The 26163-nt window shown below is 33.6% G+C and overlaps 1 protein-coding gene across 1 annotated transcript; it reads left to right on the top strand.

Moving 5' to 3' along the window:
* Positions 1-24825: 24825 nt before the first annotated feature.
* LOC128984525 (uncharacterized) lies at positions 24826-25788 on the top strand. The gene has a single exon (XM_054403856.1). The coding sequence runs from the start codon at positions 24826-24828 to the stop codon at positions 25786-25788; it is 963 nt and encodes a 320-aa protein (XP_054259831.1).
* Positions 25789-26163: the final 375 nt, after the last annotated feature.

The following is a 26163-nucleotide window of genomic DNA, read 5'->3' as shown; positions in this document are numbered from 1 at the left end:
CAGGTGTACCATTCAGTTTGGTTACTGCAAGTTGACAAATCATTTACCTGAACCTGACTTATAATTGACTTTGGATACTGGAAGTTTATACAGTATATCATTTACGAGAAACATATGTAGCATTGACTTTAGAAAAGTATTGGATTAATATGGTAACTCCGCTCAATATTGCAAGCAGACGACTACATTGTACACCTAGTAAAAATAAAAATAATATAGCCAGGCTATATTTCAATGCTATATTAGTATTTTATCCTTACTCTTATTAAATCAACCGGTGAAGGGAAACTTGATTTTTTTATTTTTTGTTTGGTATAGTTTTAAAGTTTTACATTTATACTTTTTCAATCACACCATGTCGTATAAATAATTATGTTTCAGTCTAAAATATATTTAGAAACCTACAGTTATCTTTTAAACTCATTCATCATAAAGATATGTTTAAAATATGTAAAAATGTACGTAGTTCGTCTACAAAAGCCTTTTATGCGACTTCAAGGGATCATCTCTTACACTAACCATGGAATCCTAATGAAGCCGTTGTAAGACGCAAGACCTACAGATCACGCTATCATTATACATGCTATAAATCCCGTAGAGAAGCATATATTACCTTAACTGTGAGCGCCTCTGAGTACAGCCCTTAAAGGTTTATTAAAGGCATGCAATAATTAATTGTGTGTAAATGAGATTGATAAAACATGTTAACAGAAATATCAGCAAATATTTATTACACATTTTTAAATGGTGAAATTTGAAAACATATAAAAAATCGGTAAGTTTTTATTGGTGATGTGTCAACAAAACAATATGCTGATAGTTTATTATTTTATTTATATAATTTTAGCTGATAATAGTACGTCTTCTATTGATGTGACAAGAGATACAACTATGAATTATTATTATTTTAATTTCTAGTTTTTATTCCCAAACAAGGTACTACATAATGAAAAGTTGTCTTTTATGTTGTGAATTAAGTTTGGAATGCCAACCAGCACACTCAAAGCACTTGCCGAAGAATGCAGTGCAGAGAAAAAGGAAAGGATTCTTTAGAAATACCACTTTCCTTTGCTGCTTCCAAATTATTGAACTACCCTTTTTATAGAGTCTTTGTATTATTAACTTTTACCGTAGTTTTATATTTTCATAGTTTATGCGTTTTATCATAGCGTGTCTTTTTACTTCCATTTAATTTTTTGGATCGAACATATTACCATCGACTATTGGATACATAAGTGAATTAAAATACAAATAATAACAATGCAATTGGGTATAACTTAAAATAATTTACGCCACACTACACTGTTTTAACGAACTTCCCGTGCAAGGATTTAGACAGCTGTTTGCCACCAGCTTAATCAAATAGGGTTTCCCTACTGTACAACTGTACTGTAATGAGTTTTACCGGACACCAACCAGATGATTGTAATGTTTTTGATAATAAGTGATTATGAACAAAACATAACCTCTTTATGAGTAGGGATTGTTAGTTTTGTAGTCTGTGATAATTTATAAGAATTTGTATAGATTTTGTATTGTTAAGTTAGCTTGGAGTAGTATGGCGTAAAATATCGTACGTTACTCGTCCAAAATGTGTTTACCGGACTCGTATGGCAATCCTGCACTCGACTTCGTCTCGCACGTGAACGACCACACTCGTCCCATAAATATTGATTTTCAGGACTAGTAACGTAATATCTTTAAACCACTTAAATGTTTTCGGATGTGCAGGGGAAAAGAACCAGTTAGTTTTTTTTATTACCGAAGTCCAAAACTCTTAACAACAATGCTAGCTAGTCATGTAGGTAATATAATGTTTTTCTCAATCTGTCTTTAACTCCATTGGCCAAAGTCTATAAAGAGCAAATAGAAAACAAACACTTAAACAACCCATAGTTGTGTAAAACAGAATGAAAAGAATTAATATATAAAAAAGCTATATTTTAAGGTAATTTAAAAGGTAAATCTCTATGACAAATAATTTACTTTAGTGTAGTATCTATTTACTTACCAAGCAAATTTTGTCACTCAAATTGAGAAAACAAAACTTTCGTTGTCGGTCTAAGACAACACTACTTTGCAATGCAAAAACATTCTCTTCTCATTGCGGCTCAGTTTATGTTCTGATAATTTCCAAAGCTTAATGCAGGATGGGACCACAATATAATGGTTTACATTTACATCCTAATACTAGTAAAGTGATTAGTGCCAGAAACTTAAAATTGTAAGTTATTAAACAAATTTTATATTGTTCAGAGTTTACCCAACACTAAATTCTTTCATCTGTGTCCATTTTTTACCCGGTATATAGCTGTACTGTATGTACTACATATACAGTTTAAAATTACGCCTTAGTTTCTAGGTATTTAGTTTCTGTATCTTGGATTAAACTAGTAAGGCGATACCAAATTACTTTTTTGTTGCTTTAAAAAAAGCTAGACATTTTAGAAACAAAATTCACTACCTATTTTAAGGTATATGCTGTACATGCAATATATTGGATTGTGCATCACAAATAGTTGATCAAATCTTTTTTCAATATTTTCTATAAACTTATTCAAAATCCCAACCACGTGTTATGGTCCATATGTATTAGTATGAACAGTTAAACTTATGCAATCCTTATACTTATAAGTTAATCTTCAATACAAGAAGTATTTTTGCTACCTTATGTTAACTTATTGTTCGTTAGGTCTATCAGTATCACGTGTTGTCACAGTTCACCGGTTAAGTAATAACCAATGGCATGTGATTGTTGATTTTAGTAGTTAAAATGTGTGGCGTTATTAACCATTATTGTATTGCTGGTGATCTACATTAAATTAACGAATAGTTTTTTCCCTATGCCATTAAATGAAAGGTCACTTTTAACTAAAGGCCAGTCTTTACTATGAGTTAAATAGTTTTTTGTTATTTGTAACTGAGATAGAATTTTTTGCTGCACTCTGAAAATACACATACAATAAAGAGTGATTCGTCGATGAGAATGTTAGCAACATTATTATAACAGAAATTATGATTTATAATGAGAATGTTGGAAACGGTAGATGACAGTAGTCATCGGTAAATTCTGCTTATCGATCAAATAAGCAGCTTAATTGAGGAAAACCGCTGATAACCGGCGCTTATGTAAACTTGAGAGATCCAGAAACAGTACACTAAATGCTTTATGTTACCTGGCTTCGTCAAGAGATCCTTTTTTCAGTAGTTTACTACTAAATTTCTTACTAATATTAAAGACTTAAGTCTGAAACTGTAGTAGTAAACTACCTAGTGAAAAAAGGTCACTTGGCGAATCCAGGTAACATAAACCTTTTAGCTGATATTTAGTGACCCAGAGGCTACCTCACCTCAAACAGTACTCAAAATACATTTTTTGATGAGTATAGTTTGTAAGGATATCTTTGAACCAATAGCACTACAGACTTGGTACGTCTTGTTTTGTTATAACTATTAAAGGTCAGGACTACAAACATAGATGTATGTTTGTAGTCCTGATTAATGGTAGAAAATCTGTAAGAGCAAAACTTATTCCAACAAAATGTGTTTGGATGTGAATTACACCAGCAACCTTATCAGAGAAGTATAAGTCACGATTTCTTAAAGTTTAGTCCTAGTATTTAAAGGGAATTAAAGAATTTAGTCAGCTGTTTCAACTTTACAAGTTGGTTCTATAATATGCATTAGCATTAAAAAGTTATAAGGTTTCCCAACAGGGTGCAGCACTATTATTATTTTGTTTGTGCATATATGACAACAGCTAATTTGAACTAAGCAGCAACAAAAAGCTGTGATACACAATGAGAACTGTCAAAGTAGGATTGTTTACAGTTAGGTTTGAGTTTTTAATTTAATGAATAATTTGTGATATTGTGCGAATGTTTGATAATTATTTTTTTTCTATTGGTTAGGTGCAATGGTAGAGCATTATGGCAATGGTAGATGTGTTATACTATATCATACCGTAAATTTATGAACCAAATTTTATCAAACTGTGTCCTCCCCCCATTACAAACGCAAAGCTTGAGTATAACTGCAATAAGCATTTTATACTTATATGCCAACCCCTTACGAAGGACGGGTGCTCTGCTAGTATAATATATACAGTATATGGAGGTAAATGTACTTTTACATTAACTATATAATTCCCTTTAAATATGTATACTCATAAGGTTAACATGGGGAAATACAGACCCACTGGGGCGGAACCCGAAAGGATTTTTTAGTTAAGAATATGCCTAAATGTTAATAGGGAATGTTAGCTATCATCATGCAAAATTTCATCCAAATCCGTCCAGTAGTTTATGCGTGATTGAGCAACACACAAACATACACAAAAACTCACAAACTTTCAGATTTATAATATTAGTAAGATAAGATATCTCTTTTAACCATTCCCTTGTTCCATATTTACTAAGTTCTCAAGTAACACATTTTTGTACAAAGCCAGTCAATTAAAATCCAAAACTCCCTAAACTGTTACTAAAAGTGTAACATGTTACATATTCGAGTACATAATAAAAGTTGGACTTTGTCATTTGCTGAAATATTAATTGTTGAAACAATTAAGAAAGTTTAAAAAGTAAAATGTTAGTCATCATGGAGTTGTCGCTCCATATTATTTTTTACAATGCGTCGCTTTTATAGCAAACTCATAGTTGCATGTGGTTGCAACGGGTAAACTTTCTTAACTTCATTCCAAAATGTAAACCCACACCAAAGGCAATTCCTTTCAAAAAAAGGAAGTCAAAAGCTGTACTTTATTATTTATTATTAATACACAAAAACAAGTACTTACAAATTGATCCAAAGCCTTTATAATTGAAAAATTTTTGTAAATAATTTCCAATAGTTTTAAATTCAAATCGTTTCTATTAAAATTATTAAATTTTTGATATCAAAAACTTGAGCCTGGATCCAGAGATTCTTTTATGCATGACAATATGCTTAGAATCTCTCACAGAGCCCCTATCTCGTTTTGAAAATGGATTTTGTGATCAACTTCAAGTGAAACAATATAGTATTTTCATTCCTTTTTGCTAAAAACATAGATCTTATTCCATCCACTCTGATGACAAATACAATTTAAAGTCTTCGGATTTCGTATTAGAGTAAGATTAGTAAGAAGAAAGTGGTCAGATGAAACACATCCCTCCCCCATAGCAAACCTGATCTTATCCTACTTCAGTGCAATCCCCATAAATATATTTGTTATGTCGCTCTCAAATCGCCTCTTTTGGGAATGGAAAACATTTCGATAAAATATTTTAATGAAGGCAAGAATTTCAACGCTCGAAGTAAATACAGTTCAGGTAGGTTGAAGTAAATATCTCTTTACTTGTAGCTTAATTATTGTTTTTTTCGTTCAATTTAATTTACATACTTTTTTTTAAGCGTTTAAACTCTACACTCAAAATACAATATTTCAAAATTTTTTGATTTATTAAACAAAAATTATATTGACTAACTAATTTTTTATTCATTGCGATTCCACAAATCATGTGCAACGTTTCTTTCGTTCACTTTGCAGCTTGTGAAATATTACAGTCAACACAAAGACACGAACATCACCCAACACGCACCGACTTTCTAATTAAATGTACTCTCACTGATACTTAGAGAACTACCGTGAAGTCCTATTCCTACCGTCTGCAAATTACGTAGCAAGTTTAATACAATAAGAATACATATTGACATTTGGATGGATTAAAATACCTCTCATTTAACACACATTTACAGGGAAGCTTGAGTACATCAATGAACACACAAAAAACATGTGTTGGTTTTTTTTGTCTTGGTTGGTTTAACTCACACTCCACGATGAATTTTAATTGTACATATTATATTCACAAAGATTTTTTTTAGTCAAAACCATCACTTTTAGTTTTATTTCTGGATCTGTGTAAGTTAAAATGATTAGAAGAGCATGTTTGATAATCAAAATGTATTAGTAAAATTAGAGGATTTAGTTAAGAACTAGATAATCGTTAGTCAATTCGACGTTACTAAATTTGTATAATCCTATAGACTTTGTTTGATGAGACTAATAATGTACAACACTTTAAAGTACCCACACCTACATACTAAGGGATTTTTTATTTACCTGGCTGCCTAAACTAAAATATCCTCTAAAAATTGTTATATCCATTTCCTATTTAAATAAGATTTATTTTAATGAGTATTAAGGTTCGCTGCTACAGGGAAGGTTATGAGGTATTTTATTTTTATATTGAAATGTTGATAGCTTAGTATTAAATAAACGAAATTGCAAAATTGCATTAAAATATCCTTAAACAAGCAAGCAACAACAGTTTATTCGTTCTCCAGAAAAATAAATGTTTTTTTTATTAACCTAGTTTTAGTACAATAACGCTACAATTTGCTAAATAGTTTTTGTTTGTTTTTAGCTCTACAAAACGATTTATAAAGAACATTTTATGTTTTTAGGGTCAAAAATTGAAAAGTTAATTTTACCCCATAAAATCCCCTTAGTCTGATCATGCTGGTTCCCGATCTCGTTTGAATATTTATGTTTATATGTTTGTACAAAATGTAATTAAAATTGTATACTTCTTTTCTTTTTGTATTTATTTTTTGGAACGGCACAAGTTGAGCAAACAACAGTTGCACTTCTGATACGTTCAGAAGTGTAAGTTTGGTGTTTTACTTTAACGAAACATTATGAGGAGAATTTCATTAATTTGCTCATTGGATATTTAAGACAATTTCTTTGGAATTTTGAGAATCATTCGAGATTGCAAGAGAATCAGAGATACAATTAAGAAGAAAGGAGAATGAAAAGAACTGTAATAAATTAAATTACCACTAAATCATTGCGTTAGAGTTTATAGGCCACCACATTTAGGTGTTACGGTTTGCTACGTAATCTTTCTCCGATTTCGTTTGATTCCCTCAACAATATTTTCTGAAAACGTAATGAAGTTTTCATTGCGTTTAGTAGTAAAACTTGAGGATTTCAAAAATAGAAAGGCAAGCCAACGTTCCATTTAAGTATAATTATTTAACGTAACAAACATAAAATTCGTATGAGTAACTGAATACATTTATAAAGAATACATATTAAAAATTTTTTAAATCGAATTCCAAACTATTAATTTGGTTTAATGATTATAATTTTAGATGTGCGCAAGTACTTGTCAGAAATTAAGGCTTTTTGTTTAATATTTTATCAACTTTTCTAAATTCTAACGGGGTTTTACTGATTGTCCATGACTAAACACTTAAAATGAGTACGGCTGAACATATATGTAGATTTTTCTAATGAATTGTCTAAGCTAAAGAAAAAATACAAGAATGTTTCAGGTAAATAGGTTAAGGAGGTAGCAATAATAGCATGTAACCTACAAACACTTAACAATTTTTAAACATCTATAAGCGACGTGAAACACTCTAAAGCCAGTTTGCCAAAATATGACATAGAACAAAAGTAATTAATTGTCAGGTTAATCATTTAGTTCTTTTTCAGCAAATGTTAATACTGTATATTGAAAAAATATTAGAACTTTGGAACGTAAGCCATTACTCCGGCCAAGCTGTGACAGTGATGACAATGTAAATAGAGACAGCGATGTTGTGAGTGGAGTTGTCTCCCCAAGCTGTGGCAGTGATGACAATTTAAATAGCGACAGCAATGTTGTGAAAGGAGTTGTCTCCCCAAGCTGTGGCAGTGATGACAATGTAAATAGAGACAACGATGTTGTGAGTTGAGTTGTCTCCCCAAGCTGTGGCAGTGATGACAATTTAAATAGAGACAGCAATGTTGTGAAAGGAGTTGTCTCCCCAAGCTGTGGCAGTGATGACAATGTAAATAGAGACAACGATGTTGTGAGTTGAGTTGTCTCCCCAAGCTGTGACAGTGATGACAATGTAAATAGAGACAGCGATGTTGTGAAAGGAGTTGTCTCCACAAGCTGTGACAGTGATGACAATGTAAATAGAGACAACGATGTTGTGATTTGAGTTGTCTCCCCAAACTGTGGTAGTGATGACAATGTAAATAGAGACAGTGATGTTGTGAAAGGAGTTGTCTCCCCAAGCTGTGGCAGTGATGACAATGTAAATAGAGACAACGATGTTGTGAGTTGAGTTGTCTCCTCAAACTGTGGCAGTGATGACAATGTAAATAGAGACAACGATGTTGTGAGTTGAGTTGTCTCCCCAAACTGCGGCAGTGATGACAATGTAAATAGAGACAACGATGTTGTGAGTTGAGTTGTCTCCCCAAGCTGTGACAGTGATGACAATGTAAATAGAGACAGCGATGTTGTGAAAGGAGTTGTCTCCACAAGCTGTGACAGTGATGGCAATGTAAATAGAGACAACGATGTTGTGATTTGAGTTGTCTCCCCAAACTGTGGTAGTGATGACAATGTAAATCGAGACAGTGATGTTGTGAAAGGAGTTGTCTCCCCAAGCTGTGGCAGTGATGACAATGTAAATAGAGACAACGATGTTGTGAGTTGAGTTGTCTCCTCAAACTGTGGCAGTGATGACAATGTAAATAGAGACAACGATGTTGTGATTTGAGTTGTCTCCCCAAACTGTGGTAGTGATGACAATGTAAATCGAGACAGTGATGTTGTGAAAGGAGTTGTCTCCCCAAGCTGTGGCAGTGATGACAATGTAAATAGAGACAACGATGTTGTGAGTTGAGTTGTCTCCCCAAACTGCGGCAGTGATGACAATGTATATAGAGACAGCGATTTTGTGAGTGGAGTTGTCTCCCCAAGTGGCGCATTTGTTTTGCAGTTTGCGGGATTAATACATTGCACCTACACTTGCAGTTTCCGTAAAATAAAAATGTAGCGCTGACACCAATTGACTGAGCAGCCAAATTGGTCATTGTCCATTTCTACCTTGTCATTTCTACTAATATAGTTGCTGAAACATGAAGGTTCTTAGATTATCTCATTTCAAACTGTTTCTATAGTACTTTTGATGTAAGTCATTTACATGGTGAGAACATTTTAGTAATTTCACATACAATGTGTATGCGAGGACTAATATGTGAAAAGGTATAAAAATGTAAAGAAAAACTTGGAATACACTGAATTTGTTTTCGTAAAACAGCCCAACCTTTAAAGTCTGTTATAAGCCTATAATCAAACATCGGGTATAATTAGAAATTAAAATTTGTTATTGCGTCTTAAAAACTTGTTTGTCAATTTATTTAAGAGTTAAGATATCTATTATTCCAAATATCAGAATTATTTGTTCTGACTGCCTTGAAATGCTTATAAAACCTTTCGACCTTAATAATAACTTGTTACATAAAGACAGGTAATTACTGCAATGATTGTTGTTTTGTCAACATTAAAAGCTCTTCTTCACTTTTCCTTTCGTCGGTGGAAAACAAATACAAATTCACTTTCCAGCATTTTCCTATTTAATGTTATCCAATTAACTTTTTCATGGTTTAGAAGTCACAGTGTTGTAGATATTTAATATTCTTAATTATCTAGTATTGATAAATTATAAGCAATTGGTTGTAGTACTCAGCAAGAGTTGGAATACATTACAACTGATATTTGTATTGAGAAAATTATATGAATAAAGAAAATCTGTGATTTTCTAACTATTTGAAAAAATAAATAAATTAAAAACAGTAGACAAAATAATTGGAAATTGCTGGCGTATTTCTCTGCCAAGAGTCATGTAAGAGGAGATCCGTTTGAGGCTCTCTGGGGAACTGCGTCGAACACAAGGTGGTAAAGGACAGGATAAAGGGGATCTGGTTGCTCAGGACAAATTGTAGGCTAGGTCTAACGAGGCGTTGTGAAACCTGGCACAGGGGTTTATGTTCACCATCTGTTCGTACAAGTTAACTGTAAATTGGCACAGATGTTAAATACAATTGAGATAAAACGTGAAAATTCAGTTAGTTTAGTTGTAATGCAAGTTAAATGAAACAAGACTATTTGACCAGGATTTGTCAATTAGTAACCGTCCTTTAAATTTGTGTAAGTACTGCTTTTGATAAGAACTGCATTATATACATTTAAGTCATGAACAAACATATCATAAAATTAACTGATATAGTTTCGTTCAATACACAACTAGCCAATCCGACAAAGTAATAATTGTTTTGGGGTTTACATCGAAGTACTACGTATATAAAGTAAAAATATGATTTTGAACAATGGAGTGTGTGTCAACTTCGTTTTAATACACATACAAATGCTATTGTTAACTTAAAGTGATCCAAGCCTTCACAATGACTCCGGCTAACGAGTTTTACAACACGAGATTTTGATTTTCTTTATCAACTACAGTACACGTGTTGTACGATCTTGTGTTTCCCTTCAGTATAAAACGTATTCATTATCCTGTTCATCTTTGCAACTTTTTGTTAGTTGAACCTCTTCGTAACACATATTACTTACAAGTTTAAAACGAACATGTATAACTTTATCAATTAAGGTTTTATACAGGGTGAGGCAGACCACCTGAACACAATGTATAGCGGCCGAACTAATCGAGGTAGATCGTTCGTAACAACTTTAACCCCCCTATTTTTATTCCATAGAATTTGGGGAAATTATTTTGAAATCTCCAAAATGGTAGAATTGGGTGTGGGAATAGTTTTTGGAAAATTTTCAAATGTAAAGGTAGTCTAAGGTGATAAATCATTTTATAGGTATTTGTTCACTGAGCATTTTTATAATAAATGTTTAAATTCATAAAATTTTTTCGAAATTTGTTTAAAAACATTTTTTGGCTTGATGTTCATGTACAGAGTGTTTAAAAATGTCTAAAATTCAGGGGTTTATTGCAACCACCTATATCAATTTAAGAGAACGCATTTTTATTTCAGATTAATAAAAATACGCCCATTGCAAAAATACCCTTGAATGTAACACTATGAAAAAAAAAACACAGAACACTTTGGAAAATATAAGAGCTTACAAGTGAGTAAACTCAAATATCAACTTAGTTTGGTTAATATCAACTAATTTTAAAGTTTAGTTCTAGCTCCAACGTATTTCTTAACAGTTTTTCTAATTATTTAGGTTTGGACATAGTTTACATTTACATGAGGTTGTAGTTACTAGTTGTGGTTGAACATTACAAACTTTTCAATGTACAATTGTGATGGATACTCGATCACTGACATCAAACTCTGACGTGACAGGAGATGTTATCTAGCCTGGACAATGTGACAACACAGGGCCAAACAACCACAAGTCACGACAACCTTTTTGTACAAAGTTGCTACTCACATTAAAATGACTTTCAAACCAATTTAGAATTATTGAACTAAGAGTTTTTGATAAAAATAGATGATTGATAGTATTAATATTGATAAATATGATTCTTAAACAAGTCCATACCATAAAAAGCTACATCTTTTCGTGATAACAGATGATGTAAGTAACATGATGTTGTAGTTACTGGTTGGAACTAGTTGTGGTTTAACTGTACAGACTTTAGTATGTACAACTAACTGCAATAGACGTGGCTTAGTTAACAGTCGATCACTGATATAAACTCTGACGTGACATTAAATATTATCTAGCGTGTACATTGTGACAAGTTATTGTTATTATTGATATAGTATCTACTAGTTTATTATTTGTTTTTCAATTAATTATGTTCTTTCTGTTACTACTTTTGTACTGTTGTATGAATATTTAGCATTCTTTCAAAATTTGTATCCATTTACAAAAATTTTTAATTTTATTTTTAATAATTTTTTAGTAGTTATTTTTAACAAAAATAACTGGTTTAAACCGTCGATAAATAAATAAATAGATAAATAAATATGTGGCTAAACAACCTAAATTCACGATAACCTTCAAATACACCATGGTTGTGATATTTACTTAAGCTTTGATCGTGATTTTTCAACAAACCGTACAAAAATCTTATTAGCAAAATCCGTGAGTTTTTTAGGTTACCATGTCTTCAGAACTTTCTTAAGTTGAACGTTGAAAGTGTTTTTAATATTTTTTAAGTAGCTGATCAAGTCACACTCGAATATTTACTCTAGCAATATCAGCAATATAATATGCTGATTTTGTAGTATTTTAATATATCACTAAATGACAACAATATTTGTATGTTGTATATTGATGTAACAAAGGAAGACTATAATTTCATCAAAATTGCGGGAATAGATTTACACTGGATATGCTAATTTTGTACTATTAACAAAAAATAAATTATTGACTCGTATATCTATTATATTTTACCATTCCCTGAGTATCGTTACAAGTGACGAATCAAAATATCGTTCAATGGTGCAAAATATTGTCAGTTTTACGTATCAATTTTCCTGTTCCGTCAAAGAATCAGACATTATACGAATGTAAAGAGGCATATACTCATTAAGGAATGTAAAAATGTTTAGGTACTTTTAAGTTGTAAATCAAGTTTGGAATGCCAAGATAACAAACAAAGCACTTGCCGAAGAATGTAGTGGAGGGGAATAGGAATGATTCTTGGAGGAAAGCTAGGCCACTCAAGTGAAGTCCACAACTTTCGAATTATTGAGCATTAGATATTTTACCAGTGTTTTTGCATGATTTACCTTTACAGAAGTTAATATATTTTATTACAGCTGTTTATTTACTTCCAGAAAAGAATATAGTTTTGCTTTAATCAAATACATATTTTAAACCCAACGTTGATATCAGGTACATGGCATAAGTTAATAAAAGAAAACTATTACACCGTTAATTTAAATTAGTTTACATGATTGTTTATTTCTCGGATGGAAATTTCCTGACTCTTTCCTTTTTTTCTGTTGTGATCAACTTTGCAGCTTCCTACAAGATTAAAATAACGTAATGACAGCTGGGCACTAGTGGATTATGGATCGTCATTACTCCCGTAATGCGTACATTTTAATTGAATTGACAATTGATAAGACCCTTGTTATATGAGAATAACGATAAAGGTTTTATTCGTAGGAAAAAATTTCAGAAATCTTGTATTAGTTTCTACGCCAGTGGCATTTTATTTAAGAACCACAAAAGGGTTTTTAAGGAAACGTTCCGAACCACCAAAATGATTTTGGATGTGCCGGGTATCAAAAAGTTCTAAATTCTCTCACCGAACTACAAGATTCTACAAATAGGCTAGCAATAGCAGGTAATACAATGCTTGTCATAAATCTGTCCTTTTCCCCACTAGTCAGTAATTAATCATTGAAATCACGAAGTTAGATGCTTAGCTTGAACATTTTCTAATAACGTTAACACTGTTCACTATACAGGGTGGCTGGTCATCAGTGTTACCAAACTTTTTTGGTGTAAGTACAATAAATGAAGTGTGATGATGCATATAAAAGGTTCCAAGTCAAATTAGCTTACATTTTAAGTGTTTCAAAAATAACCATGTTTTTAACACAAAACAGCAGTTTCTCAATTACCTGTAAATTTATTTGAGTAGATGATGTCAATTTCGTGTTCTACATTAATTTTTGAGTAAGAATAATATAATATGATGGAGGATCAATAGTAAAAACTCTATTGTAAATAGTTCCAAAGATTAAAATTAATGTATGTGATTATTCTTATTCAAAATGTAGAACACAAAAATGCCATCATCTACGACATCCACTTACAGATAATTGAGAAATTACTGTATTATGTTTCAAACATGGTTACATAAAATAATTCTTTGGAAAGCTATTTTTCAGACTTAAAAGCATCATCGCACTTCATTTACTTTGTACTTACAAAAAGAAAACTGTAACACTGATGACCAACCACCCTATATAGCTGGCTTAAAACTGAAATACGTGTCTTCTTTAAAAATGTTAGAGGAAAAATAGTAGTAAAACTTTTGTGTAGGATGTATTTGCTTCATAAGCGACGCTTTTCACTCTGATTCGGAAACAATATTTTCGTTGTCAGCCCAAAGACAATTCTGTACTTTGCAATGCAAAAATATTCCAATGTCATTACAGCACAATCTAAGTTCCGATAGCGTCCAAGTTTTAATGGAGAATGTGACAACAGTATGATGGAATACATTTACATCCTAATGCTTTTAAAGGAAATAATACAAGAAACAAAAAAAGAATTGATTAAATTTATGTATAAATAGTTAAACGTTTAGTTAAAATTTCAAATTAGTATGATACTAGCAACCTGCGTCACTTCATGACTTCAAAATCCGTGATATATTTGGGTTGATAAGGGTGAAAACGATTATTTATCATCATATCATTATTATTTGCATTGCGAGCCCTATTATTTTCATTGCGTGCGCGATCTCTTCGAGGTATCTTAGTCAAAGCATAGACAAAAAGAATTCAATATAAACCGTCAGTTGTGCAGCGGTTACCATAGGTTTTGGCGCACACTGCTGGGAGCGCCATGTACGCGCTAAGTACAAATCTTCTATACTTTTACTTTAATACTTTATTCTGAAAAAGCTGTGAGGGATTTTTACCCTTAATAATACATTTTGATTCCTAAGAATTTCCCAGGTTTCCATTCGTAGCCGTTCTGTGAGTACCAGATGGTGATGGTACTTATCAAAGTTAGGTCAAGTTACTCACTGAACTGAGAGAGAAGTCTTTGGATATGGATAATCTCTCTAGCTTTGGAGACCACTTCCCTTGGTCTTGAGTTTAAATAGAGGATTTATCCCCTAGTAGAATAGGCATTTTACCTAGTAGATTAACCCTACACTAGATGAGATTATTATCTAGTGGATTTGCCCTAGATAAGCTACACTTTCACTTGCACTTGCTTGTTGTTTGTGTAAGGCAACACTGGCACTAAACAGTTTGTAGCTTCTTGCTCAGCTAATCAATTTGCCGCACTTATTAGCAGCTAGATATCTTGGTTTCCTTCCTGGTGGATAGTTAAATGTAAGATGTCTTAAACTGGATTTGTTTCTCAGCTGATAAATATGAAGACGCCAGATACTTTTTTCAACTGTATTTGATGTCTTTGGCTGATAGAAACAAAACAGACTCAATGTGTTATGGATCATGATAAAAATTTGACTTAGGATTATTCTTCAAAAGGAGTTAATTTTAGATATTTGTACCAAGCCTGGTATTAGGTAGCCTAAATATATTATTAAACTCCTAGTTTTATTGATGTCTAATTAGCTTGGATAAACTCTTGTTCACAAATCTAAAGCAGGTTTTAGATTTTTGTAGGTACAGGAATTAGGTTTTCATAACAAGGCAGTGCTTTATATTTATGGTTGAAGCAGGTAGCAATCACATGATAGGTCAAAACGTGAGAAAACATTAATCATGCTCTGTTGTCTGATCTTATGAGCCTTGACAGGGTGATATATATTTTTTAGAACATTAAAAAATATATTCAAAATATTTGTTGTAATGTTAGTGATTGAATTATTTAATCACAAGATCTATCAAGTAGAAATTTTAGTTTATCTAGTTACTTCTAGATGTTGCAGGCTCACAAGAGTTTACCTGTTTACGGCTGGATTGCTCACAATAGTTCATCCATTCTCCACTAGATGTGGCAGTAACATTTAAACTAGTTATTACAGATAGCACTGTAATCAACTTACTGTTGTTTTCTTATTTATGAACTACTAGCTGTAACCCGCGGGCTTTGCCCCGTTTAACTTCTTAATTTTCAAGATTATCTCGTTCGCTTGGCTCAATCACGTCCTGGTTGAAGTTTGTTCGCTACGCTCACTCACCTTTAGGTTGGAGCTTGTTCGCTGCGCTCACTTGCCTTCAGGTTAGCTCGTTCGCTACGCTAACTCGCCTCCAGGTTAAAGTTCATTCGCTACGCTCACTCACCTTTTGGTTGCAAATTAGCTGTTGTCATAAATGTAAAAGAAATAATAGTGCTGCACCCTGTTGGTAATCTTTGTAACTTTAATTAATGCTATTGAACATCAGAGAACAGAACCAACTTGTTTAATTGAAACAGCTGTTAAGATTCAATAATTCCATTTCTCATAAGGTTAACATGGGAAACTCCAGAGCCACTGGAGCGGAGCCCGAAAGGATTTTTGAAATAAGAATATGCCTATATGTTAATCGGGAATGTGAGCTATCATCATGCCAAATTTCAGCCCAATCCGACCAGCATTTTTCGCGTTCACTTGTCACAAACATACATCCATACATCCAAACTTTCTCATTTATAATATTAGTAGGATTTAAATTGTTAAAAGAGCAAAAATAAACTTGGCCTAATCCAAAGAAAAACAAAACAAGGTATACATAAAAATCTTGATCAGTCTCCAAGAAAAAATTTGAAAATTCAAACCTTTCACATCAACTTACATTTATGAAAACTACTTTTTCCAAGCATTGTCATTTTTTTACCTCTACCAAGGGAAGACCCCTGAGGAGTAGGGACATAATCTTTAATGTAGGCATAGGTTGATATGCACATCATTTTAAAGGCCTGGTCATGTGGAGTTCATCGCCGGAAACCACGTCAAAAAAGGTTCATCCGTTACAAAATGGCAGCTGTCCAAAGTTCTTGTAAAATGTACCTGCACAGGCCTTAGTATGGGCAAATACTCGTATTAAACATTACATTTAGAGCTTTAACTGTATTTTAAAGTCAAATAGCTCATAGACTAATAGTATTCAATCTTCAAAACAAATTTAACCGCGTTTCAGATTTCCCTGCTAATGCTGACTATGAGTATTTACCAATACTAAGGCCTCTGCAGGTATATTCCGCAAGAACTTTGAACTGCCGCCATTTTGTAACGGATGAACCTTTTTTGACGCGGTTTCCGGCGATGAACTCCACTTGACCAGACCTTTAAAATGATGTGCATATCAACCTATGCTTACATTAAAGATTATGTACCTACTCCTTGTGGGCCGTCCCTTGATGAAGGTCAAATAATGGCAATGATTGCAAAAAGTAGTTTTCATACATATAAGTTGATGTGAAAGGTTTGAATTTTCTAACGAATTTAGTTAAAAAGATATTAAACCGTTTCCAGACTTTTTTGTCACTCTGTATATATCTATATATATATAGATTTTGTTATTGTATACATCAATGAGGGCTACTTTAAATGTTATTAAGCAAATCAAAATACCACAGTACCCTAAAAACATTTTATTTTATATTACTTACATGTTTCGGACATTAATGCCATGATCACAGTATAGTATATAACCTATTAGTTTCTTTTATTTACAAACATTATTAGATATTTCTTATTAAAGAACAGGTGATAATTTTTATATTAAGGGAAGGAGGTGTTTTCTTTAAGATGTATAATTTCATTGAATATTACGTTTTGATTTTGAATTTGTGTCAAGTTTAGTAAATTGTCTTTGTCATTAATATGATGAGTATAAATATAAAAGTCTTCCTTTGTATTCATTTTTTCACCTTTATTTTCAATATCCAGAATGTGCATATTTTTATTCATTTCTGAGTATGTATGGTCGGTCTGAAGTATATGTTCGGCGTATGAGGATTTTTGTGTTGTCATATTGTTTGATCTGATTGCCTGTATATGCTCTTTGTATCTGACTTCAAATGTTCGACCTGTTTGACCAATATAGTATTTTTCACAGTTGTTACATGATAATTTGTAAATTCCTGATTTCTTATATACATTTGGTGGGTTGGGTATCGGATTTGTTCTTTTTTGTATTATGTTAAAAGCGTTATTCCTTGTTTTATAACTTAGTTTAAATTTTGAGTTCGGTAATGTCTTTCTTAAGGTTTTGTTTAAGGATGAGCTGAATGGAATACATATAAATTCTTTCTTTACGTTTTCTTGTTCTTCTACTTTCATTCTTTTTGTTTTTTCATTTTTTATTAATTTTTCAATCATTTTTTCTTTGTATCCATTTGTTCCTGCAATTCTTTTTATAGTTTCCTTTTCTATTTCAAAGTTTTCTTTAGACATTGGTATGTTAAGTAGTCTAAATACCATTGATTTGAATGTAGAAATTTTGTGTTGCCAAGGATGGTTTGACTCAAATGGAATGATTAAGTCAGTTTGGGTAGGTTTCCTATATATATTGAAATTATGTCGATCGTTTTCTTTAGTAATTGTTTATTCTTCAGAAATGAATAAAAATATGCACATCCTGGATATTGAAAATAAAGGTGAAAAAATGAATACAAAGGAAGACTTTTATATTTATACTCATCATATTAATGACAAAGACAATTTACTAAACTTGACACAAATTCAAAATCAAAACGTAATATTCAATGAAATTATACATCTTAAAGAAAACACCTCCTTCCCTTAATATAAAAATTATCACCTGTTCTTTAATAAGAAATATCTAATAATGTTTGTAAATAAAAGAAACTAATAGGTTATATACTATACTGTGATCATGGCATTAATGTCCGAAACATGTAAGTAATATAAAATAAAATGTTTTTAGGGTACTGTGGTATTTTGATTTGCTTAATAATATATATAGATATATATATATATATATACATATATAAAAATTTGAACGAATGGTGTTTTTGGCCTCTGGGGACATTAAAATGAAAAAGTAAATCGGTCCCGGGCCTAAGTCTTACAATGAGACCTACGGTAATAGCTACTTCCCTATAGGGAAATTCGCTAAAAAGCTCACATTGCTTTGAGTTATTTGATTAGACCTACCGACTGGTGTCTACAGTCGTATACCGGTATGCTAACTTACTCCCATTTAAAATGCTCTCTGTTTCAGGTACTAAATTAAGTTTAATCTGTTCGACCAACCTAACTTAAGATTCAACCCCCCATTTTAACAGAAGTGGACCGTTAAAATCTTAGGGGTTTAACCATAACTTAACTTAATACTTAAGTTAAAATCGGTTGAAAGGATGCCACTCATTTTAAAAACATAATGCTAGGCTATGGCCTAGGAAGGCCTATCTTTAAGTTAATTTGTTGCCTAATTTAACTAAGTCCCTATGCTAGAGCATAGCCCAGTCTAGGCCTCTAAGTTAGAGGCCAAGCTTAACGTTTACCTTTTTTACTTCATGGAACTTCTATGGTAAACCAAGGCCTAGTGAACATAGATTAACATTTAAGAGTCAATAACCTGAAATATAAAGAAGATAAACACCACTTCAGACTAAATTTCATAGGCTACTACGGAAAGGGGAAAGTGTACTTTGTACTGAATCTATGTTTAAAAGTGGATACCTAACCTAGGCCTTAATTAGTAGTAAACTTAGTACCTTGATCTGGAAAAATGATGGTCCAGTTCAACTGACACTGACAACTGGGTTGTCTTTAGGATTAGTCAAACCTTTAGATATTAATCTAAAGAATGATATCTGAGAATAGATCTTTACAGTTAGTAAGAAGTCTCATCTTTTTGTTTGAATGCAATGAACTTAACCCCCTAGTGTGGCCCTGCCCTAGTAGTGGCCAACACAGTTTCAATCGTAGAGTAAGTTAAAGAATTTAGAGGTGTAAACTTAATGTAACGCATGAAAAAAAAATGCTTTTAATAAAAACAAGTTTAAATCAAGGCAATTAAGTAAATAAGATTACTCAAAACACATCACTAACTTAAGTCACTCGAAGTTTCACGGCTGACGACGCCGACGACGGACGCTAGTCAAATGAACAACTAACTAAAAAAAATTTAGTAAAAACCCGTGTCAAATAACTAACTTTATTGAGTTATGTTAAATCGAAAAGATTGCCGAAATTTATTCGAATATAGTTTATTAAGAACTACAGACAAAAATAAGTCTGTGGTACAAGAATCAGATTTTTTTTAATTTGTAATAAAAAAGCCTTTCTTTAACATAAAAAACCATGCAATTTTTAAAAGTCGAGTATGAGTCCTCAACTTAGTTTCGTCCAATTACTTTAAATGTATTAAATATATTTTTTTCACTTTAATTAAATTTAGATTTGGATTTAAGATCCCACTGAGTCTAATTTATTGTGTATTACTTTATATTTAAACATTTTGTTACGGAAACGACTGGACTTTATTAAGCGTCTCTTCACCTAAAAACACATAAAAAATCTAGAAATAAGTAAAATTCAGCTCTGCTGCTTATCAAACATTGTTCCTGATGAAATAACAATTGGTGCAGGTAAGTAATAAAGTGGAAAAACAAAAATTATTCACAAAAACAAAATTATAAACATTTTTATTTACATTACTGTCAAAAATAAATCAACGTAGATACCCATCAATAAGTCCTTGGATGATCCTCATACCTTGCAAAATTATGCTCTGGCGATGTTTATATATTGAATTACTTTCTGTTGCCGTTATTGTTGGGCGGCGGAACCTTAGCGTTGGCATTTCTCCATATAATAATTGTACAGCACGAAGAATACGAAATAGGATAATCGCAATCACCACTAATACAAGTGAAATAACAATTCCAAGAATTTCAGAAATCATATCTTCTGCATCCATCATGATAAAAGTATTTTTATTTGTATATATCAACTAGAAGTAAACAATAACAATTAACACGTGATAATATAAAAACTAAATGACAATAGTCAGTAGAGCTGTATAGCCAACCATTACAGAGTTGTGAGAATCTTCTCTCGAATAACTTTCGCCATCACTTGGAGGTTCCACTGTCTGACGTTTTGTATAATGAGTCGTTGGTTTTCGATTTTCATTGCCTCGTAGTCGTAGACTTTGTGTCTTTTGTGAGGCACGCCACTGGTCGAAACAATGTAGATAAAGATGCAAAACACGACAGGAAAATTCATTATTTTGGTATTTATGATTTTTCAGTTCAACTTAATCTTTTAAATATGGTGAGTTTTGGTTTCCATGGTTACCATATTTCGGGTAAGGAATTTTGTTTTACCTGTTGGTGCAGCTGCAGGACGCTTAGTCATGCGTGAAAAACGACAATAATAATTATTGTGCTAACTATTATAACATGTAACCACGCGAAATTATGCTTTAATTTTGTTTAGTCTAAAATTGATTTCGCAATTGTACTTTATTAGTCATCACTTAATGTTATCATTAGATGCCTTCATTCTAGTTGGTCCCTCCAAACATGTATGTAACATGTGTGTATCCCATCTTCATGGTTTGTACAAAAGCAAGCTACCTTACCCCCCCTCCACCTCTTATACGCACGGCTCTGTTTGCTCAGATCCTCTAACTTAGTAGATTAAATTTTTTACCATTGTCTCCTTTTTTAAGTTAAGTTAAAATCGGTTGAAAGGATGCCACTCATTTTAAAAACATAATGCTAGGCTATGGCCTAGGAAGGCCTATCTAGAAATTAATTTGTTGCCTAATTTAACTAAGTCCCTATGCTAAGTTAGAGCATAGCCCAGTCTAGGCCTCTAAGTTAGAGGCCTAACTTAACGTTTACCTTTATTACTTAATGGATCTTCAACAAACTAAGGCCTAGTGAACATAGATTACATTTAAGAGTCGATAAGTTAACCTGAAATATAAAGAAGATAAACACCACTTCAGACTACCTAAATTTCATAGGCTACTACGGAAAGGGGAAAGTTCTCAAGCTTAAAAAGTATTAGGCTACTGTACTTTGTACTGAATCTATGTTTGAAAGTGGATACCTAACCTAGGCCTTAATTAGTAGTAAACTTATTACCTTGATCTGGAAAAATGATTACCTTGATCTGGAAAAATGATGGTCCAGTTCAACTGACACTGACAACGAACCTTGAGATGTCTTGTCATGTTCAAAATGAAGTAAGGTGTGATGACGTTTGTGGCATTTGAAGCAAGATGCTTTAGACTTACATGTTTTAACATCATGTTTTCCGAGGCAAGAGACACATCTGTTGTTGTCCTTTACGGTTTTAAAACGTTCATTTGAAGAAAGAGAGAGAAAGCTAGGACAAGCATAAACCTTGTGGCCAGTTGATGAGCAGACAAAGCAGGGAAATGAGAAAGGATTTTTTGAGTTGTCTTGATTTGATGGAGTTGGAGTAGAGACCATTGTAACTTTCTGAGCTTGAATGAAAGAGGGCTTGGAGGATGTGAAAGATTTGGGTTTAAAATTTGAATAGTGGTTGTTCGTACTTTGAGCAAACTTAGTATGTAACACAGCGTCTTCCATTTGGTTACACTCTTGATTAAGAAATTTGACTATTTCGACTACTTCTGGTAGAGAATGTGTTTCGCATTTTATATTAATTCTAAAAGCCTCTAGTTGTTTTAGAAGGTCATTGTCTAGTTTTCGTAAGAGTATCGTGGACAACAGAGGGTTAGAGTTAGAAGTAATGTCACAGTCAAGAGCTTTAAGTGCTTCTGTGTGTTCATAGAACAAGTTGAGGAACGTTCTGAGACATTTGTTTGAGGTAGAGGAAATGTCCGGTAGGTCGATCAGTTTGTTTAGGTGAAGTGTAGTTAACCTTCGGGTGTTGTGGTATCTGTCTCTGAGGAGCTGATAGGCAATTGAGTAATTGGCTGAAGTGATACTGAAAGCTTTTACGAGATTTAGTGGTTCATTTTTGAGCACGCTGAGAAGATATTGAAATTTAGTGACGTTTGAAATGCTTTCATTCAGATGGATGCTTGTGTCAAATAAGTTGATGAAACTTACCCACTGTAGAGGAGAACCATCAAACGTGATGAGGTCTAGTTTTGGGAGTCTTACGTGAGCAGATGATGAAGCTGAGATGTCACTAATTCTTGTTGAATCCTTATTTTCTTCTGGAACATCTTGTGGCTGCTGTTGGAGAAGGGCTTCAATCCGAGACTTTGCTTCGACGAATAGCAGTCGCAGTTTGTCTTCAGTGTCACTTACTGCATCCAAGTCTAATTCTTCTGAAATATGTTCCAAGGCTCTTTCCAGGTAATTTTCATAGGCTTCATGTTTCTTTTCTAACTGTTTCGAGAAGTTGTTTAAAGTTCTGATTTGTATCACTGACAAGATTGAGGGGGAAAGTGTTTCAAGCTCTTGTATAGATTTGAGAATCTTTTCAAAAGAATTTTGGATGAGAAGGGTTGATTTGTTAAAGTTTGAGAGTGAAATTGATCTGGTAGCCATATTGGATAAAACAGATGGAGTGAAACTTTACTAAGAATTAGATAGAGTTTGTGACACTGTGAGAGTGGGGAGAAACATTAAGAGATTGAATGATAAAATAAAGCTATTTCGATAGCTTGAAAGTGTTCTGAAAATTGAATCCAAAGACTGAAATTCAAAATCCGGCTCGAAGGACCAATGAATGTTTTGTAGAGAATGAAATTAAATGGAGATTATAAGAGGAGAAAAAAAATGAACACACTTTTGGGATAGGAGAACAAGCACTGTTTTATTTACTTTTTGATACACAACATGTGTTAGCAATAGAGAATAATTTAATTTGATTAAGAACACATGTTAGTTGCAAGGAAAAGAGATGTACATTAAATAAAACATAGAGTGTTAAATAATATGAATGGTTAAAGTTTAGCTTCTTCAGTCTCTTCCAGACACTCATAAAGACTCTCCAGTCTTTCTTGAAAATACACCTGATCCCCATTTCTCAATTCTTGGCCTACACTGGTCTCCAGACTCGGACAATTTTTCATTTCATCTCAACCTACCGCCAAAAACACTAACTAAACGTCACGTTCTCAGTCTAGTCGCTAAAATATACGATCCTTGTGGATTTCTTAGCCCATGTACTATGACAGCGAAATGTTTTATTCAACTTCTCTGGACGACCGGTCTACAATGGGATGAACCTCTCACTCCAGAACTTAGTGCAATTTGGAGTAACTTTATCTCAGCGATACTAGCACTTGCAGACATTCAGATCCCTAGAGCATTGAAAATCTCTCCAAATTCTAGTGTTGAACTTCACGGCTTCTCAGACGCCTCTGAACGTGGGTTTTCAGCTGTTGTCTATGTACGATGTTCCCAACCCAACGGAGAAGTGACTACACGTATGGTTTTATCTAAAACTAGAGTCGCCCCTCTCAAGAAGGTGACTCTTCCACGATTAGAACTCTGCGCTGCCCACTTATTAGCTCAACTCGTAAACTTCTGTTGTTCTTCATTCAAACCCTTAATTTCACTCAACCAATGTTATTTGTGGTGTGATTCTTCAGTAACCTTGACATGGCTTCAAACTCCATCTTACAGGCTGAAAACATTCGTGGCTAACAGAGTCGCCCAAACACAAGAACTTGTCCCCTATCACTGTTGGCGTTACATCCCTAGCAAGGAAAACCCTGCTGATTGTGCTTCAAGAGGTATTCTAGCCACTGAGCTTGTGTCTCACCCCCTTTGGTGGTCAGGGCCTTCTTGGCTTTCTCTTCCCCCTTCAAACTGGCCTGATGTAACTTTTTCACCTACAGATATCTCAACATTAGATGAAGTAAAACACACTCCTCTAACTGTACTTGTGTCAACTACCACTGAATCTACGCTGACCAATCTTCTCATTAAATATTCTTCATGGGAACGACTTCTTAGGATTTTTGCTTACGTCCTTCGTTTCATACACAACTGTAAAGGTTCTGAAAAACGCCAAGGTTTCATCTCAACACAGGAACTGAAAGACACAAAATATCACATTTTTAAACTTGTACAAAAAGAAGTATTCACAGAAGAAATCAACTGCCTCAAACGGAAATCATTTTGCTCCACTCGTTTACAACGTCTTTCACCTTTCATTGACTCATTTGGATTATTGCGTGTTGGAGGACGTCTTTCTCAGACATCACTTCCTGAAGATGCTCGACATCCCATTATTCTGCCAAAAAAGCATCATGTGGTAAATCTTCTCATTGACCACTACCATATCTACAATCTTCATTCAGGCCCTCAGCTTACTCAAGCATTACTTTACAAACATGTTTGGATACTGTCTGCCCGTTGTGCCATACGCTCTCGTATCCATAAATGTGTCAGATGTTTCAAAGTCAAACCTAGAAATGTGTGTCCTCTCATGGCTGATCTCCCTCAGTCTCGTGTAACTCCTGCTCGACCTTTCCTCCACACCGGCATAGATTATGCAGGGCCTTTTACTGTTAAAATCTTCAACCTCAAGGCAGTGAGACACATAAAGTCATACTTTTGTACTTTCATCTGCCTCGTCACGAAAGCTGTACATTTGGAAGTAGTAACAGACCTAACGACTGAATCTTTCATTGCTGCAATGACTCGATTTGTATCTCGCAGAGGACATTCTTCCGACATTTACTCGGATTGTGGGTCCAACTTCATTGGTGCTGACTCTACCCTACGCAAGATTGTTGGAAAATCTCTTTATTGTCAAGACTCCAAACGGAAGATTCAACGATTCTCTTCACTTAAAGGCATCAATTTTCATTTTAATCCACCAGCCGCTCCGCATCAAGGAGGATTGTGGGAATCGTCTGTAAAGAATGTGAAACATCATCTCCGTCGAGTAATGGGAAACTCAGTCTTAACACTCATTGAATTCATCACATTGTTGACCCAAATCGAAGCAATGCTCAATTCCCGACCACTGACACCTCTTTCAAATGATCCTTCGGATCTCGCAGCACTGACTCCCGCACACTTCCTGATTGGTGCACCCCTCACAGCAGTACCTGAACCTAATCTCCTGACAGTTCCTGAAAACCGTCTCAAGCAATGGCAGCTAGTTCAAGCATTTCATCAACGCATATGGCATAGATGGCACCTAGAATACTTAAACAACTTGCAACAACGTACCAAGTGGACTCGGAAATCAAAAAATCTTGAAGTGGGTGACCTTGTTCTGGTACATATGGACTCACCACCTCTCTCGTGGCCTCTCGCTCGAATTACAGCAGTTCATCCAGGGGCTGATGGGGTTGTGCGAGTGATAGACTTAAAAACATCAAGTGGCAACCTCGGAAGATCTGCCCACAAAGTGTTTCCCCTGCCAACTGTGGATTCGTGAACTGTTTTTGTTGAATCCACTGGGGATTCAAGGCCCCCGGTATGTTCAGTAAACTTTAACCATTCATATTATTTAACACTCTATGTTTTATTTAATGTACATCTCTTTTCCTTGCAACTAACATGTGTTCTTAATCAAATTAAATTATTCTCTATTGCTAACACATGTTGTGTATCAAAAAGTAAATAAAACAGTGCTTGTTCTCCTATCCCAAAAGTGTGTTCATTTTTTTTTTCTCCTCTTATAATCTCCATTTAATTTCATTCTCTACAAAACATTCAGATACATCTGTACAAATTTACAATTTTTATATTCTTATAATAATTTTGCGTTTCCCCCTGTCCTTCTTAGTGGTCGCAATCCGTGGAACTCTTC

The sequence above is a fragment of the Macrosteles quadrilineatus genome, unplaced genomic scaffold (genome assembly GCF_028750875.1).
Source record: "Macrosteles quadrilineatus isolate MER2022 unplaced genomic scaffold, UCM_ALF_1.0 Scaffold_2__2_contigs__length_208266976, whole genome shotgun sequence".
NCBI classification, from domain to species: domain Eukaryota; kingdom Metazoa; phylum Arthropoda; class Insecta; order Hemiptera; family Cicadellidae; genus Macrosteles; species Macrosteles quadrilineatus.
Note: the sequence above shows the minus strand (reverse complement) of the source record. Positions and strands in the feature narration are given on the sequence as shown.